At 57.9% G+C, this 18,320-nt stretch overlaps 2 protein-coding genes across 2 annotated transcripts; both read left to right on the forward strand.

Annotated features, from left to right (window-relative positions):
* Positions 1-1,042: 1,042 nt before the first annotated feature.
* On the forward strand, positions 1,043-5,746 carry LOC132085965 (kallikrein-14-like). Its single transcript, XM_059491429.1, has 6 exons — positions 1,043-1,082; positions 1,711-1,846; positions 2,258-2,307; positions 2,360-2,608; positions 3,016-3,152; positions 5,550-5,746. The coding sequence occupies exons 1-6, from the start codon at positions 1,043-1,045 to the stop codon at positions 5,700-5,702; spliced, it is 765 nt and encodes a 254-aa protein (XP_059347412.1). The 3' UTR covers positions 5,703-5,746.
* Positions 5,747-8,480: 2,734 nt separating this feature from the next.
* Positions 8,481-17,806, forward strand: LOC132085966 (kallikrein-14-like). The gene is made up of 7 exons (XM_059491430.1): positions 8,481-8,697; positions 8,880-8,972; positions 10,582-10,680; positions 14,809-14,971; positions 15,610-15,857; positions 16,387-16,523; positions 17,242-17,806. The coding sequence occupies exons 1-7, from the start codon at positions 8,481-8,483 to the stop codon at positions 17,395-17,397; spliced, it is 1,113 nt and encodes a 370-aa protein (XP_059347413.1). The 3' UTR covers positions 17,398-17,806.
* The last annotated feature ends 514 nt before the right edge of the window (positions 17,807-18,320 follow it).

Consider the following 18,320-nt stretch of genomic DNA (forward strand, 5'->3'; position numbering starts at 1 on the left):
GCGAATTTTGGGACTTTCTGGGGAGGTTTTGGGATTTTTTCAGGGGAACTTCGGAGTTTTCCAGGGAATTTTGGGACTTTCCTGGCAGATTTTGGGGGATTTCTGTGAATTTTTGGGGTTTTTGAGGAAGTTTTGGATTTTCCGGAACTTTGGGGTTTTTTCCCAGCGGAATTTGGGATTTTCCATGGATTTTGGTGTTTTTCCCAAGACAATTTTGGGATTTTCCAGGTTTTTTTTTTTTTATTTTTCTGGAGGTTTTTGGGTTTTACCAGGGAATTTGAGGATTTCCCTGAGAGCTTTTGGGATTTTTCAAGGGATTTTTGGGCTTTTCCTGGAGATTTTCGAGGGTTTTTTTTTCTGGGAGATTTTTGAGGTTTCCGGGAACTTTGTTTGGTTTTTTTTTTTATGGGAATTTGGGATTTTCCAGGGAATTTTTGTCTTTTCCAAGGGAATTCTGGCGTTTCCCAGGGGATTCCAATCAGGAAATTTGGGATCCGGGTTGGGAATTTTGGGGTTTGCCATTCCCCCCCCTTTATCCCAAATTTTCCCCCCCAAATTCCCATTTTTCCCTGAAATTCCTCATTTCCCCCCCAAATTTGATTTTTCACCCCAAAATTCCCCTTAAGCGCCACCCACCCCTCTAAGCCCCACCCACCCTTTAAGCCACGCCCACACCTTTAAGCCACGCCTGCTTCTTTAAGCCACACCCATTTCTTTAAGCCATGCCCATTCCTTTAAGCCACGCCCATTCCTTTAAGCCACACCCACTCCTTTAAACCACGTCCATTCCTTTAAGCCCCACCCACTCTTTTATGCCACGCCCATTCCTTTAAGCCACGCCTGCTCCTTTAAGCCCCGCCCACCATTTAAAGCCCATTTAACCCCAAATTCCAATTTTGCCCCATTTTCTCCAAATTCCCCCAAATTCCCCTTTTCCCCTCCCAAAAATTTCTGATTTTTCCCCCAAAATGCCCAAAATTCCCAAATTTCTCTCCCGTTTTTACCCAAAATCTCGGTTTTTTCCCCCATTCCAGCCCTCGGGATGCGGCTGCTGCTGCTGCTGCTCCTGCCCGCGGCCACAGGTGAGAGCCCAAAATGCACCTGGCACCCCGAAATTCACCTGGGGACCCCAAAATTCACCTGGGGATCACAAACTCACCTGGGGGACCCCAAAATTCACCTGGGGGGCCCCAGACACACCTGAGAGACCCCAAAATTCACCTGGGGGACCCCGAAATTCACCTGGGGGACCCCAAACCTCACCTGTGTGACCCCAAACCTCACCTGGGCATCCCAAACCCCACCTGTAATCATGGAAACTCACCTGAGGGACCCCAAACCTCACCTGTCCCGCAGGTGTGTGGGTTCTCGAGGGTCACACCTGTGCCCCGCCCTGGCACACCTGTGCCCACACAGGTACCTGGGTGCTGGAGGGTCACACCTGTGCCCCGCCCTGGCACACCTGTATCAATCACCTGTGTGCCCATACAGGTGCCTGGGTGCTGGAGGGTCACACCTGTGCCCCGCCCTGGCACACCTGTGTCTCACCTGTGTGCCGATACAGGTGCCTGGGTGCTGGAGGGTCACACCTGTGCCCCGCCCTGGCACACCTGTGTCTCACCTGTGTGCCGATACAGGTGCCTGGGTGCTGGAGGGTCACACCTGTGCCCCGCCCTGGCACACCTGTGTCTCACCTGTGTGCCCATACAGGTGCCTGGGTGCTGGAGGGTCACACCTGTGCCCCGCCCTGGCAGGCCGCGCTGTTCCGGGGCCGGCGCTTCATCTGCGGGGGGACCCTGGTGGCGCCCAGGTGGGTCCTGACGGCGGCGCACTGCCACGCCCCCGGGTACGGACAGGTAACAACACACCTGGGCACAGCTGGGCACAGCTGGGCACACCTGGGATACACCTGGGCACAGCTGGTTATGGGGAACACACCTGGGCACACCTGGGTACAGGTACTGACACACCTGGGCGGGTCCTGACGGCGGCGCACTGCCACGCCCCCGGGTACGGACAGGTAACAACACACCTGGGATACACCTGGGCACACCTGGGCATGGGTACACACACAGCTGGGCATGGGGAACACACCTGGGCACACCTGGGCATGGGGAACTCACCTCTCACCTGTCTCACCTGTCCCATCTCACCTGTCCAATCTCACCTGTCCAATCTCACCTGTCCCATCTCACCTGTCTCTCACCTGTCTCTCACCTGTCCAATCTCACCTGTCTCACCTGTCTCTCCCCCACAGCCCCATCACCGTCCGCCTGGGCCGCCCCACCCACCCCCAGGTGCGCCCAGGTGAGGCCTCGCCCAACCCCCCCCCCTCCGGCCGAGGCCTCGCCCGCGCCAGGTGAGGCCGGGGGGGCGGGGCCGGGCGCGGCCGCACCTGCGCCAGGTGAGCAGCGGCGCCGCTCGGTGCGCGCCTTCCCCTTCCCCGGCTACAACGAGAGCTCCAAGGACGGTGACCTGATGCTGCTGCGGCTGCAGGCGCCCGCGCACCTGAGCCGCCAGGTGAGCCCCCTGCCGCTGGCACGCACCTGCGCCGCGCCCGGCACCGCCTGCCAGATCTCGGGATGGGGCTCCACCACCAGCCCCACAGGTGAGACACACCTGGGATGGGGGGAACACACCTGGGATACACCTGGGACACACCTGGGATGGGGGGGGACACACCTGGGCACACCTGGGATACACCTGAGACAGGAGACACACCTGAGATGGGTGAGGGACACCTGAGACACACCTGGGATAAGGGGGGCACACCTGGGATGGGTGAGAGACACCTGGGTGTGTCCCCAGGTGTTACCTGCCCAGGTGTGGCTGTTACCTGACCCCAGGTGTGACCCCAGGTGTGACCCCGGGTGTGTCCCCAGGTGTGGCTGTTACCTGACCCCAGGTGTGACCCCAGGTGTGACCCCAGGTGTGACCCCGGGTGTGACCCCAGGTGTGTCCCCAGGTGTTACCTGCCCAGGTGTGGCTGTTCCCTGACCCCAGGTGTGTTTGCAGTGACGTTTCCCCAGGCCCTGCACTGCAGCCAGGTGCGCATCGTACCTGAGCTCACCTGTCGCCGCATCTACCCCAACTCCATCACCCCCAACATGGTCTGTGCCGGGGAGCCGCGGAGCCGCGCCGACACCTGCCAGGTGAGTGCACAGGTGTGACAGGTGTGTGTCATGGAGCCGCGGAGCCACGCCGACACCTGCCAGGTGAGTGCACAGGTGTGACAGGTGTGACAGGTGTGTGTCACAGAGCCGCGGAGCCGCGCCGACACCTGCCAGGTGAGTGCACAGGTGTGACAGGTGTGACAGGTGTGTGTCACAGAGCCGCGGAGCCGCGCCGACACCTGCCAGGTGAGTGCACAGGTGTGACAGGTGTGTGTCATGGAGCCGCGGAGCCACGCCGACACCTGCCAGGTGAGTGCACAGGTGTGACAGGTGTGACAGGTGTGTGTCACAGAGCCGCGGAGCCGCGCCGACACCTGCCAGGTGAGTGCACAGGTGTGACAGGTGTGACAGGTGTGTGTCACGGAGCCGCGGAGCCGCGCCGACACCTGCCAGGTGAGTGCACAGGTGTGACAGGTGTGTGTCATGGAGCCGCGGAGCCACGCCGACACCTGCCAGGTGAGTGCACAGGTGTGACAGGTGTGACAGGTGTGTGTCACAGAGCCGCGGAGCCGCGCCGACACCTGCCAGGTGAGTGCACAGGTGTGACAGGTGTGACAGGTGTGTGTCACGGAGCCGCGGAGCCGCGCCGACACCTGCCAGGTGAGTGCACAGGTGTGACAGGTGTGTGTCACAGAGCCGCGGAGCCGCGCCGACACCTGCCAGGTGAGTGCACAGGTGTGACAGGTGTGTGTCACGGAGCCGCGGAGCCGCGCCAACACCTGCCAGGTGAGATGGGACAGGTGTGCACAGGTGTGACAGGTGTGTGACAGGTGTGACAGGTGTGTGTCACAGAGCCGCGGAGCCGCGCCAACACCTGCCAGGTGAGATGGGACAGGTGTGCACAGGTGTGACAGGTGAGTGCACAGGTGTGACAGGTGTGTGTCACAGAGCCGCGGAGCCGCGCCAACACCTGCCAGGTGAGTGCACAGGTGTGACAGGTGTGACAGGTGTGTGTCACAGAGCCGCGGAGCCGCGCCGACACCTGCCAGGTGAGTGCACAGGTGTGACAGGTGTGTGTCACGGAGCCGCGGAGCCGCGCCGACACCTGCCAGGTGAGACTTGGACAGGTGTGATGGGACAGGTGTGCACAGGTGTGTGCAGGTGTGACAGGTGTGTGCAGGTGTGTGTAACAGAGCCCCAGAGCCGCGCTGACACCTGCCAGGTGAGTGAGACAGGTGTGATGGGACAGGTGAGACACGGAGCTGTGCTGACACCTGCCAGGTAAGGCGCGGGTGTGACGGGCCAGGTGTGACGGGCCAGGTGAGATGGGACAGGTGAGGGACAGGTGAGGGACAGGTGAGATGGGACAGGTGAGATGGGACAGGTGAGGTGACCCCTGATTGGACAAGTGGCACAGGTGAGGGACAGGTGGCACAGGTGAGGGATGGAACAGGTGGCACAGGTGAGATGGGACAGGTGCGGGCCTGAGGTGATTTGGGCTCAAGCCCAGGTGAGTTTGGGCTGATTTGGGGCAATTGGAGATTTGGGCAATTTCGGGTGCAGATGGGGACAATTTGGGGCAATTTGGGACCATTTGGGGCAATTTGGGACAATTTGGGGCCATTCGGGGCCATTTTGGGGCAATTTTGGGGTGATTTTGGGGCAATTTTGGGGCGTTTTCAGGACATTTTGGGGTCTTTTGGGGGGAATTTTTGGGACATTTTTGGGGCGATTTTGAGGTGATTTTGCGGCAGTTTAGGGCCATTTTTGGGGTGATTTGGGGGTGGTTTTGAGGTGGTTTTGGGGACAATTTTGGGTTGATTTTGAGGTGATTTTGCGGCATTTTGGGGTCAAAACCTGGCGGGTTTGGGGTGATTTTGTGGCAATTCCGGGGTGGTTTTGAGGCATTTTTTGAGGCGTTTCTGGGGCAATTTTGGGGTGGTTTTGAGACATCTTTTGGGTGATTTTGGGGTGTTTTGGGGTCATTTTTGGGACATTTTTTGGGTGATTTTGGGGCAATTTTGGGGGGTTTTGGGGGTGATTTTGGGGAAATTTGGGGGCATTTTGGGAGCATTTTTGGGGCATTTTAGGGGCATTTTTGGGGTGATTTTGGGGCAATTTAGGGGCATTTCTGGGTTGATTTCAGGACATTCTGGGGGTGATTTTGGGGCACTTTTAGGACTTTTTAGGAAATTTTTAGGGTGGTTTTGGGATATTTGTGGAGTGGTTTTGGGGCAATTTTGGGGGGTTTTTTTGGGGTGTTTCTGGAGCAACTTTGGGACAGTTTTGGGACATTTCTGGGTTGATTGTGGGGCGGTTTTGGGGCCGATTCCTTCCAGTTTTCACCAGATTTTCATTGGGTTCTCGCCGGGTTTCCGGGGATTTGCCCCGAACGTCGGGGTCCCGCCGCCGACCCCCCGAGTTTTGTCCCCCCAGGGCGACTCCGGGGGGCCCCTGATGTGCAACGGGCGCCTGCAGGGCATCACCTCCTGGGGGCCGGGGGTCTGCGGGGACCCCCACAAACCGGGCGTCTACGTCAACCTGTGCCGCTACGGCCGCTGGCTGCACCGCACCATGGCCCACAACTGACCCGAAAACGGCCGAGTTCACCCCGAAAATGGACCTGTCTGCCACAAAAACATGAGCCCAAACACCCCAGTTAGAGCCTGGAAATTAAACATTTATCCAGTCCCAAAATTGTGGCGTTCAGGGTGAGAAAAATCCCCAAAAATCCACCCTCAAAATCCCCAAATTCCACCCCAAAAATCCCCCCCCCAAATCTCAAAATTCCACCCCAAAAAATCCATCCCCAAAATCCCAAAGTCCCACCCCCAAAATTTCCAAAAAATCCACTCCAAAAATCCCAAAATTCCACCCTAAAAATCCCAAAAATCCACCCTAAAAATCCCCAAATTCCACCCCAAAAGTCCCAAAAACCCACTCCAAAAAATCCAAACAATCCAGACCAAAAATCCCAAAATTCCACCCCAAAAATCCTGCTATCCGGAGCCCCAGAAACCCACCCAAAGCTCTACCCCGAAATCCCAAAGTTCCACCCCAAAATGCCTGAGAAATCCACCCTAAAAATCACAAAATGTGCACCCCAAGTATCCCAAAAATCCACTCCAAAAAATCCAAAAAAATCCCCAAAATCTGCCCCAACCATGGCCCAGAAGTGACCCAAAAAACGCTGAATTCACCCCAAAAATGGACCTGTCTGCCACTAAAAGCCTCAGAGGTCACGAGCCCCAAAATCCCGAAAATCCGGGTTGCAGCCCCAAGATTAAAAGAATTTTCCACTCCTAAATTCTGGTGTTCAGGAGGAGAAAAACGCTAAAAATAATTCACCCAAAATCCAAAAATTCCACCCCAAGAATCCCCCAAAATCCAAAAATTCCACCCCAAAAAAACACTTCCAAATGCCAAAGTGTCATCCCAAAAATCCACCCCAAAGTGCCTAAATTCCACCCCCAAAAATCCTCAAATTCCACCCCAAAAATCCACAAATTCCACCCCAAAAAATCCATAAAATTCAACCCCAAAAATCCACAAAGTTCCACCCCAAAATTCTGAAATTTTCACCCAAAAATTCCACGAAAATTCCACACCCTCAGTGTCACCTGTGCCACCCCCCGGGGTCACCTGTGCCACCCCGGGGTCACCTGTGCCACCTGTGTCCCCCAGTGCCATCTCCACAGTGACACCTGTGTCACCTGTGCCCCCCCGGTGTCCCTCTGGTGTCCCCAGTGCCACTTCTGGTGCCACCCCCCGGTGTCCCCGTGTCCCCCTGTGCTGTGACCGCCACCCCCCGGTGCCACCTGTGCCACCTGCAGGTGTCACCCGTGTCCTCTGTGCCCCCCCCAATGCCACCCCAGTGCCACCTGTGCCACCCCCAGGTGTGACCAGTGTCACCTGAGCGATGCCCCAGTGCCACCAGTGCCACCCCAGTGTCCCCAGTGCCACCCCTGGTATCTCCAGTGCCACCCCTGGTATCTCCAGTGCCACACCAGTGTCCCTAGTGCCACCCCTGGTATCTCCAGTGCCATCCTCGGTGTCCCCAGTGCCACCCGTGCCACCCCTGCTGTCCCCTGGGCCACCCCCAGGTGTCACCCGTGTCCCCTGGGCCACAGCCACACCCCCAGTGTCCCCAGGGCCACCCCCGGTGCCACCCACGTCACCCCGAGTGCCACCCTCAGTGTCCCCAGTGCCACCCCCGGTGTCCCCAGTGTCCCCAATGTCCCCGGTGTCCTCAATGCCACCCCCACTGTCCCCAATGCCACCTGTGCCACCAATGTCCCCAGTGCCACCCCCTGGTGTCCCCAATGTCCCAGTGCCACCCCCTGGTGTCCCCAATGTCCCCAATGTCCCCAATGTCCCAGTGCCACCCCCGGCGTCCCCGCGGTGTCCCCGCGGGCGGGGGCGGCGCTCCCCGGTGACACACGGGTGACAGCGCGGGTGGCACAGGTGACACCATGGGTGGCTCAGGCGACACGCGGGTGACACCATGGGTGGCACAGGTGACAGCACAGGTGACACCTGCGGGACCGGTCGGGCCCAGCCCCCCGCGGGCGGTGGCGCTGTCGCTGTCGCTGTCACCTGCCCGGGGTGGCACTTCCGGGGTCCCTTTTGCCACCTGTGTCCCCTCAGGTGTCCCCTCATTGTCCCCCGTGTCACCTGGGTCCCCTCACTGTCCCCTCAGGTGTCACCTGGGGGCTCCTCAGGTGTGCCCAGTGTCCCCTCAGGTGTCCCCGTGTCGTCTCCTGTGTCCCCTCAGGTGTCCCCTCATTGTCCCCCGTGTCACCTGTGTCCCCTCAGGTGTGCCAAATGTCCCCTCATTGTCCCCTCAGGTGTCCCCTTATTGTCCCCTCAGGTGTCCCTGTGTCCCTTCAGGTGTCACCTGTGTCACCTGTGTCCTCTCAGGTGTCACCTGGGTCCTCAACCAGGACAGGACCAGGATGAGGATCACGCTTGGGCTCAGGACCAGGACCAGGACAGGACCAGGGCCAGGACCAGGACAAGGACAGGGATCGCGCTTAGCATTGGGATCAGGATCAGGACCAGGACAGGACCAGGACCAAGACTTGGATGAGGACCAGGAGCAGGATTAGGCTCGGGATCAGGACCAGGATTAGGCTCGGGACCACAATCAGGACCAGGACCAGGCTCAGGACCAGGATCAGAATCAGGACCAGGACCAGGATGGGGATCAGGACCAAGATAAGGACGGGGATCGGGATCAGGCTCAGGCTCAGGACCAGGATTAAACTCGGGATCAGGACCAGGACCACGGTTAGGCTCAGGACCCGGACCGGGATCAGGATCAGGACTAGGACCAGGATTAGGCTCAGGACCAAATTTAGGACCGGGATGAGGATCAGGATCAGGACCAGGACCAGGACCAGGGCCGGGGCCAGGATTAAGCTCAGACCAGGGCCGGGACCGGGACCGGGGCCAGGATCAGGCTCAGGACCAGGATTAAGCTCAGGACCGGGGCCAGGCTCAGGCTCAGACCAGGGCCGGGACCGGGGCCAGGCTCAGGCTCAGACCAGGGCCGGGGCCAGGATTAAGCTCAGACCAGGGCCAGGCTCAGTGCAGAGCAGGGCCGGGTTGATCCCGGGCCAGGACCGGCTCCAGGCTCGCGCTCAGTCCCGAGCTCAGCACCGACCCCTCCCCCCCCCCCCCCCGGGCGCTCCCCGGGCCCGATCAAAGCCCGGGCGGGGCGGGGCTCCGCCCACTGCGCCTATGACGTCACCGCCACGCCCACAGCAAACCACGCCCCCTCCCACCCCTATAAAAGTCCCCGGCCCGGCCGAGCCCGGCTCGGCAGCTCCGGACCCGATCCAGGTGAGCCCCCGACAGGTGAGGGCTGAGCCAGGTGAGGCTGATCCAGGTGAGTCCCTGACAGGTGAGCCCCGATCCAGGTGAGCCCCTGACAGGTGAGGGCTGAGCCAGGTGAGGCTGATCCAGGTGAGATCTGAGCCAGGTGAGATCCAATCCAGGTGAGCCCCTGACAGGTGAGATCTGAGCCAGGTGAGTCCCGATCCAGGTGAGCTCCTGACAGGTGAGGGCTGAGCCAGGTGAGCCCCAATCCAGGTGAGACAGGTGAGACAGGTGGGTCTGAGACAGGTGAGACAGGTGAGATCTGAGCCAGGTGAGGCTGAGCCAGGTGGGGCAGGTGAGATCTGAGCCAGGTGAGTCCCTGACAGGTGAGACAGGTGGGACAGGTAAGGGCTGATCCAGGTGAGATCCAATCCAGGTGAGACAGGTGGGACAGGTAAGGGCTGATCCAGGTGAGTCCCTGACAGGTGAGGGCTGAGCCAGGTGGGCCCTGATCCAGGTGAGCCAGGTGAGGTGAGCCAGGTGAGGTGAGCCAGGTGAGCCCCAATCCAGGTGAGCCCCGATCCAGGTGAGCTCCAATCCAGGTGAATCCGATCCAGGTGAGTCCGATCCAGGTGAGTCCGATCCAGGTGAGTCCCATCAGGTGAGTCCGATTTTGGGGGATTTTGGGTGTTTTGGCCCTTCCTGAAATCCCCAATCTCAAATCCAGCAGGAAGGAGGAGATCCGAGATCCCCAAAATTGCCCAGAATTTCCCCAATAATTCCCAAAAAAATTTCCCCCAAAATTTCCCCCAAATCCTACCTGGGTCATGGCCACGCCCCTTCCATTACCTGGATCTCACCTGGCTCCCAAAATCCCAAAAATTCCCCCCAAATCTCACCTGGATCCAAAACCCCCAAAATTCCCCCCAAATCCCAAAAATTCCCCCCAAAATCCCCCAAGTCTCCCCCAAATCCCACCTGGATTTTACCTGGCTCTCACCTGGACCCCCCTGGCTCCCAAAATCCCAAAATTTCCCCCCAAATCCCACCTGGACCTCACCTGGTTCTCACTGGACTCACCTGGATTTTACCTGGCTCCCAAAATCCCCCAAAATTTCCCCAAATTACCCCAAAATTTCCCCCCAAAATCCTCCCAACCCCGCCCAAATTCCCCAAAAATTCCCCCCGAAAATTCCCCCCAATTCCCACAAAATCCCCACAATTCCCAAAATTTCTCCTGAAATCCCCCAAATTTTCGCCAAAATTAAAAAATAAATTCCAAAAAATTTCCAAAAAATCCCCCCCAATCCCACCAGGGATCGTGGCCACGCCCCCATTTCACTGCCCCACCCATTTCACTGACCACGCCCCCATTTCACTGACCACCCACAAAATCCCCACAATTCCCAAAATTTCTCCTGAAATCCCCAAATTTCCCCCCAAATCCCCAAAATTTAAAAAAAAAAATTTAAAAAAATTCCCAAAAAATCCCCCCAAATCCCACCAGGGACCGTGGCCACGCCCCCATTTCACTGGCCCCGCCCTCATTTTACTGACCACGCCCCCATTTCCCTGAGCACGCCCCCATGTCGCTGACCACGCCCCTTTAACCCCCTCGCCGCCGGTTGTTTTTCTGTGCCCTGCCCAGGAATGGCCCCCGGAGCCTTCGGCCTCGTCCCGCTCCTCACCCTCCTCACCCTCCTCCCCCTCCTCATCCTCGGCGCGGCCCCGGGGAGCGGCCAGGAGCGTGAGTGGGGAGGGGAGCCGCAAATCCGGGAATTTGGGGGAAATTTGGGGAATTTTGGGAATTTTTGGGGATTTTTTTTTTTTTAATTTTGGGAATTATTTCAGGAATTTTGGGGAGTTATTTTGGGAATTTTTTTTTTTTTTAATTTTGGGAATGTTTCAAGGAATGATTTGGGGAATGATTTGGGGAATCTTAGGGGGATTTTTGAGAATTGTTTTGGGAAATTACTTTGGAACTTGGGGGATTTTTTCAGGAAATACTTTGGGAATTTCGGGGGAAATAATTGGGGAATTTTGAGAATTATTGTGGGGAATTTTAAGGAATTATTGTGGGAATTTTTGTGAATTATTTTGGGAATTATTTGGTGAAATTTTTGGGAAATTATTTTGGGAAATTATTTTGGGAAATTTTTGCAGGAAATATTTTGGGAATTTTGGGGAAATAATTGGGGAGTTTTGAGAATTATTTTGGGGAATTTGGGGAATTTGAAGGAAATATTTTGGGAATTATTTGGGAAATTATTTAAGGAATTTTGGAAATTTTTGGGACTTACTTGAAGAATTTTAAGGAATTGTTTGGGGAATTCTGAGAATTATTTTTGGAATTACTTTGGAGGATTGTTTTGGGAATTATTTTGGGAATTTTCAGGAATTATTTTGGGAATTATTTTCAGAATCTTAAGGAATTATTTGGGGAATTTTAGGGAATTTTTGAGAATTATTTTGGGAAATTATTTTGGAATTTGGGGAATTTTTTCAGGAAATATTTTGGGAATTTTGGGGAATTTTAGGCAATTATTTTGGGAATCATTTGGGAAAGGTTTCGGGAACTGTTGTGGGAATTATTTTCGGGAATTTTGGGGAATTATTTCAGGAAATATTTCAGGAATTTGGGTTTTTTTTGGGAATCCTGGGTTTGGGATTTGGGGTTTTTGGGAACTCTCAGTTTTGGATTTGGGGATTTGGGATTTTTACTTTTTGGCTTTTGGGGGTTTGAAGTTTTGGGGTTTTGGGGTTGGAATTTTGAGGTTTTGGGGTTTGGGGATTTGGGGTTTTGTGATTTGGGGGTTTTGGTTTTGGGGGTTCCAATTTTGGGGTTTTGGGGTTTTTGGCATTTTTGCTTTTTGGGGTTTGGGTTTTGGGGGTTTGAAGTTTTGGGTTTGGAATTTTGAGGTTTTGGGGATTTGGGGATTTTGGTTGTTTGGGGATTTGGTTTTGGGATTTTGGGGTTTCGGGCTTTTTGGGATTTTTGCTTTTTGGGGTTTGGGGGTTTGAAGTTTTGGGGTTTTGAGTTCTTGGGTTTGGGGTTTGGGATTTTGAGGTTTCGGGGTTTGGGGATTTTGGGGATTTGGGGTTTTTGGGGTTTTGGAGATTTGGGGATTTTGGGATTTAATGTTTTGGGGGTTTGGGGTTTTTGGGGTTTTGGGGATTTTGGGATTTAATGTTTTGGGGGTTTGGTGTTTTGGGATTTTAAGTTTTTGGGTAACTCTGGTTTGGGGTTTCGGGGATTTTGGGGTTTGGGGTTTTTGATTTTGGGGCTTTGGGGAATTCCCGCTGGGACCCGGCTGGAATTCCCGGGATTCCCCGACCCCATCCTGGCGTTTCTCACCCCAAATCCGCTGCTCCTGGGGTCCCCAATTCCCCGGGCACTCCCGAGGGGGACAAGGGCTCCAGGTGGTCACTCAAGGTGGTCAAGGTGGTCACAGGTCCAGGTGGTCACTCAAGGTGGTCACAGGTCAAGGTGGCCCCAAGGTCCAGGTGGTCATTCAAGGTGGTCATGGTGGTCATGGTCAAGGTGGTCATTCAAGGTGGCCCCAAGGTCCAGGTGGTCACTCTCAAGGTGGCCCCAGGTCTCCAGGTGGTCACAGGTCCAGGTGGTCACTCTCAGGGTGGTCAGAGGGTCCAGGTGGTCACTCTCAAGGTGGTCAAGGTGCTCATGGTCAAGGTAGTCACAATCAAGGTGGCCCCAAGGTGCAGGTGGTCACTCAAAGTGGTCATGAAGTCCAGGTGGTCACTCTCCAGGTGGCCCCAATGTCCAGGTGGTCACAGGGTTCAGGTGGTCACTCTCAGTGTGGTCAGGAGGTCCAGGTGGTCACTCTCAAGGCGGTCACAGGTCAAGGTGGTCACTCTGGTCACTCTCCAGGTGGCCCCAATGTCCAGGTTATCCCAAGGTCCAGGTGGTCACAGGGTCCAGGGGGTCACTCTCAGGGTGGTCAGAGGGTCCAGGTGGTCATGGTCAAGGTGGTCAAGGTGCTCGTGAAGTCCAGGTGCTCCCAATGTCCAGGTGGTCACTGTTCAGGTGGTCACAGGTGGGGTCAGGTCAGACCAGGTGAGCTCAGATGGGACCACTTGGGACCAGGTGGGGTCAGGTGAGCCGAGGTGGGACCAGGTGGGGTCAGGTAGGACCCCAGGTGAGCTCAGGTGGGTTTAGGTGGGATCAGGTGAGCTCAGGTAGGACCAGGTGGGACCAGGTGGGACCGGGTGAGCTCAGGTGCAACCACAGGAGCTCAGATGGGACCAGGTGGGACAAAGTGGGACCAGGTGTCCTCAGGTGTGACCAGGTGAGCTCAGGCAGGACCAGGTGTCCTCAGGTGCAACCAGGTGAGCTCAGAGGAGCTCAGGTAGGCCCAGGTGAGCTCAGGTGCAACCAGGTGAGCTCAGATGTTCTCAGGTGTGACCAGGTGTCCTCAGGTAGGTCCAGGTGTGACCAGGTGAGCTCAGGCAGGACCAGGTGTCCTCAGGTGTGACCAGGTGAGTTCAGGTGTCCTCAGGTGCGACTGGGTGAGCTCAGGTGAGCGCAGGTGGGAGCAGATCTCCTGCAGGATGTCCCCACAGCCCGTGGGAGGAGAGCCGGGATTCCAGGGCCGGGCAGGGTCCCCACCCCACCAGTGCCACCAGTTCAGACCAGTGCCACCAGTGCCACCAGTGCCGTGGGGCCGATGGCCCAACCCAGACACAGCAGAGCCACCTGTGCTGGGGGCGGGGCCACCAGGTGGGCACAGGGGCAGGTGGGCGCAGGCCAAGGTGGTCCCAAGGTCAAGGTGCTCATGGTCAAGGTGGCCACAAGGTCCAGGGGGTCACAAAGTTCAGGTGGTCACTCTCAGGTGGCCACAGGTCCAGGTGATTTTGGCCAAGGCGGTCACAAAGTTCAAGACGTGGTCAAGGTGGACACAGGGTCCAGGTGGCTCCAAGGTTCAGGTGGCCCCAGGTGAGCCCAAACTCGTTCTTGGCCCATCTGGGTGTGGTTGGAATGTCCTGGCCAGGTGAGACCTGACCCCACCCAGGTGAGACCTGACCCCACCCAGCTCAGGACCACACCAGGTGAGATCCTGACCACACCCAGACAGGTGTGGGCACATCTGGACAGGTGAGACCTGACCCCACCTAGGCAGGTGAGACCTGACCAAACCCAGGTGGGATCTCACCCAGGTGAGACCCTGACCCAGGTGAGACCTGATGACACCTGGACAGGTGACATCTGACCCCACCCAGGTGAGACCTGACCCAGGTGAGACCCTGACCCAGGTGAGACCCTGACCCACCTGGACAGGTGAGATCCTGACCCCACCCAGGTGGGACCTGACCCAGGTGGGACCTGACCCCACCTGGGCAGGTGGGACCTGACCCCACCCAGGTGACCTCCATGACCTCTCAATGACGTCACACCTTCCGTGCCCCCTGATTGGCTGCTTTGGCATCGCGTCATTTCCCCAAATTTCCACCCCATTTTCCCCGTTTTTTCCCCATTTTTTCCATTTTCTCGCAATTTTTCCCCATTTTCCAGTTTTTTTGCCCCGGTTCCCAAGGAGGGTGAGGGGCTGATTATTTCCCCATTTCTCCTCCCATTTCCCCCCATTTTTACGCATATTTTCGCCATTTCCCCCATTTTTTTCCCCGTTTTTTTGCTGTTTTTCCCCCATATTTTCAGTTTTTTCACATATTTCCCGTTTTTCCCGTTTTTCGCCCCAGTTCCTGAGGAGGACGAGTCGCGGATCGTCGGGGTCGGCCCTGCTCCGTGGCCCAGCGCCCGTTCCACCACATTTCCCCCATTTTCCCCCATTTTTTCACCGTTTTTCCCCGTTTTTTCACCGTTTTTCCCGTTTTTTCCCGTTTTCGCCCCATTCCGCAGTGCCCGAGGAGGACGAGTCGCGGATCATCGGGGGCCGGCCCTGCTCCGTGGCACAGCGCCCGTTCCAGGTGGCGCTGATCAAGCGGGGGCAGATCCTGTGCGGGGGCAGCCTGGTGGGGGCGCGCTGGGTGCTGACCGCCGCCCACTGCAAACAGCCAATCAAGTGAGGGCACACCTGGGCACACCTGGGATACACCTGGGCACACCTGGATACAGCTGGGATAGGTTACACACACACCTGGGCACACCTGGGACAGGTTACACACACACCTGGGCACACCTGGGATATACCTGGGCACACCTGGGACAGGTTACACACACCTGGGCACACCTGGGCACACCTGGGCACAGCTGGGACAGGTTACACACACACCTGGGCACACCTGGGATATACCTGGGCACACCTGGGACAGGTTACGCACACCTGGGCACACCTGGGCACAGCTGGGACAGGTTACACACACACCTGTGCGGGGGCAGCCTGATGGGGGCGCGCTGGGTGCTGACCGCCGCCCACTGCAAACAGCCAATCAGGTGAGGGCACACCTGGGTACAGCTGGGATAGATTACACACACACCTGGGCACACCTGGGACAGGTTACACACACACCTGGGCACACCCGTGCACACCTGGGATACACCTGGGCACACCCTGTCTGGGTGGTGACACCTGTCCCAGCCCACCTGTCCTTTGCAGGGGTCTCCAGGTGCTGATCGGCACCAACACCCTGTGGGCAGCTACGGGCCAGGTGCGCTCACCTGTCCTGTGTCACCTGTGTCACCTGTCCATCTCTTTTCCAGGGATCTCCAGGTGCTGATCGGCACCAACACGCTCCGCTCAGGTACGGGCCAGGTGCGCCGCGTGCAGCGGCTCCAGGTGCACCCCGCCTACAACCCGCGGCGCAACGACAACGACTTCATGCTGCTGCACCTGGACGCACCTGTGCGCTTTGGGCCCCGCGTCAAGAAAATCCGCCCGGCCACCAGGTGTCCCCGGGCGGGGCAGAACTGCAGCGTGTCCGGGTGGGGCACCACCAAATCACCTGGAGGTACCTGGGCACAGGTGGGGGGGGGCAGGGAGGGGCACAGGTGTGTCATAGGTAAGGGCACAGGTGTGTCCCAGGTGTCCCCGGGCGGGGCAGAACTGCAGTGTGTCCGGGTGGGGCACCACCAAATCACCTGGAGGTACCTGGGCACAGGTGTGGGGGGGCTCAGGTGTGTCCCAGGTGGGTCCAGGTGTGTCCCAGGTGTCCCCGGGCGGGGCAGAACTGCAGCGTGTCCGGGTGGGGCACCACCAAATCACCTGGAGGTACCTGGGCACAGGTGGGGGGGGGGCTCAGGTGTGTCCCAGGTGTCCCCGGGCAGGGCAGAACTGCAGCGTGTCTGGGTGGGGCACCACCAAATCACCTGGAGGTACCTGGGCACACCTGGGCACACCTGGATGGGTCCAGAAAGGTTTTGGGTCCCAGAATGGGGCAAATCCAGGGGATTTTGGGTTCTGCTGACCAAAAATTGAATTTTTTTTTTTGTTCTTCTCTCTCACCTGTCCCACCTGTCCCGCCCGTCTCACCTGCGCAGCCAAGCTGCCGCGGGACCTGCAGTGCGCGCAGGTGCAGACCTTCGGGCCGGAGCAGTGCGCCCGCGCCTACGGCAGCGCCGTCACCAGGAACATGTTCTGCGCAGGTGTGCCCCAGGGCGGCGTCGACTCCTGCCAGGTGAGTACAGGTGTGCCAGGTGTGTGTGTGCCTGTGCCAGGTGTGTGTGTGCCTGTGTCAGGTGTGTGTGCCCCAGGTGTGCAACACCTTCTGCGCAGGTGTGCCCCAGGGCGGCGTCGACTCCTGCCAGGTGAGTACAGGTGTGCCAGGTGTGTGTGTGCCTGTGCCAGGTGTGTGTGTGCCTGTGCCAGGTGTGTGTGCCCCAGGTGTGCAACACCTTCTGCGCAGGTGTGCCCCAGGGCGGCGTCGACTCCTGCCAGGTGAGTGCCCAGGTGTGCCAGGTGTGTGTGTGCCAGGTGTGTGTGTGCCCAGGTGTGCAACATGTTCTGCGCAGGTGTGCCCCAGGGTGGCGTCAACTCCTGCCAGGTGAGTGCCCAGGTGTGCCAGGTGTGTGTGTGCCCAGGTGTGCAACACGTTCTGCGCAGGTGTGCCCCAGGGCGGCGTCGACTCCTGCCAGGTGAGTACAGGTGTGCCCCAGGTGTGTGTGCCCAGGTGTGCAACACATTCTGCGCAGGTGTGCCCCAGGGTGGCGTCGACTCCTGCCAGGTGAGTGCCCAGGTGTGACTCAGCGTGACTCAGGTGGGCCCCTGGTGTGCGGGGGGTACCTGCAGGGCGTGGTCTCCTGGGGCCTGGAGTGTCCCAGGTGTGTCATTACCTGTCCCAGGTGTGTCCCAGGTGTGTCATTACCTGTCTCTCACCTGTCTCTCACCTGTCGCAGGGTGACTCAGGTGGCCCTCTCGTGTGCGGGGGGTACCTGCAGGGCGTGGTCTCCTGGGGCCTGGCCGTGTGCGGTCAGCGCGGGAACCCCGGCGTGTACAGCAACGTCTGCCGCGCCACGCCCTGGATACGGCGCGTCATCGGCAGTGACCGATAGTGACCAATGAGTGACCACGAGTGACCAGCAGTGACCACGAGTGACCAACAGGGACCAGCAGTGACCATCATGGGCCGGGAGTGACCTACAGCGACCAATGAGTGACCACGAGTGACCAACAGTGACCACGAGTGACCAACAGGGACCAGCAGTGACCACGAGTGACCAACAGTGACCACGAGTGACCAACAGGGACCAGCAGTGACCACGAGTGACCAACAGGGACCAGCAGTGACCATCATGGGCCGGGAGTGACCTACAGCGACCAATGAGTGACCACGAGTGACCAACAGTGACCACGAGTGACCAACAGGGACCAGCAGTGACCACGAGTGACCAACAGTGACCACGAGTGACCAACAGGGACCAGCAGTGACCACGAGTGACCAACAGTGACCACGAGGGACCAGCAGTGACCAGCAGCAACCAGTAATCAGTGACCAGCAGTGACAAACAGTGACCATCATGGACCCGGAGTGACCACAAGTGACCAACGGGGACCAGGAGTGACTAACAGCGACCAATGAGTGACCAGGAGTGACCAGCAGTGACCAACAGCGACCAGCAACCAGTGCCCAGCAGTGCCCAGCAGTGACCAACGGGGACCATGAGTGACCAACAGTGACCAGGAGTGACCAGCAGTGACCATGACTGACCAGCAGTGACCATGAGTGTCCATGACTGACCAGCAGGGACCAGCAGTGACCGGGGATATGGGGGGGAAATAAAGAAAAATGGAAAAAACCCCAAGAGATGTGAACTGGGATGGACTGGGATGGACTGGGAGGGAATCCCGGGGGGGCATCGCGGGGACACCCTGGGGACATCCTGAGAACCCCAGGGGGACATCATGGGGACACCGTGGGGACACTTGAAGGACATCTTGAGAGCACTTTGGGGACATGGCGGGGACTCCTCAGGGA

The sequence above is a fragment of the Ammospiza nelsoni genome, chromosome 34 (genome assembly GCF_027579445.1).
Source record: "Ammospiza nelsoni isolate bAmmNel1 chromosome 34, bAmmNel1.pri, whole genome shotgun sequence".
Taxonomy (NCBI): Eukaryota; Metazoa; Chordata; class Aves; order Passeriformes; family Passerellidae; genus Ammospiza; species Ammospiza nelsoni.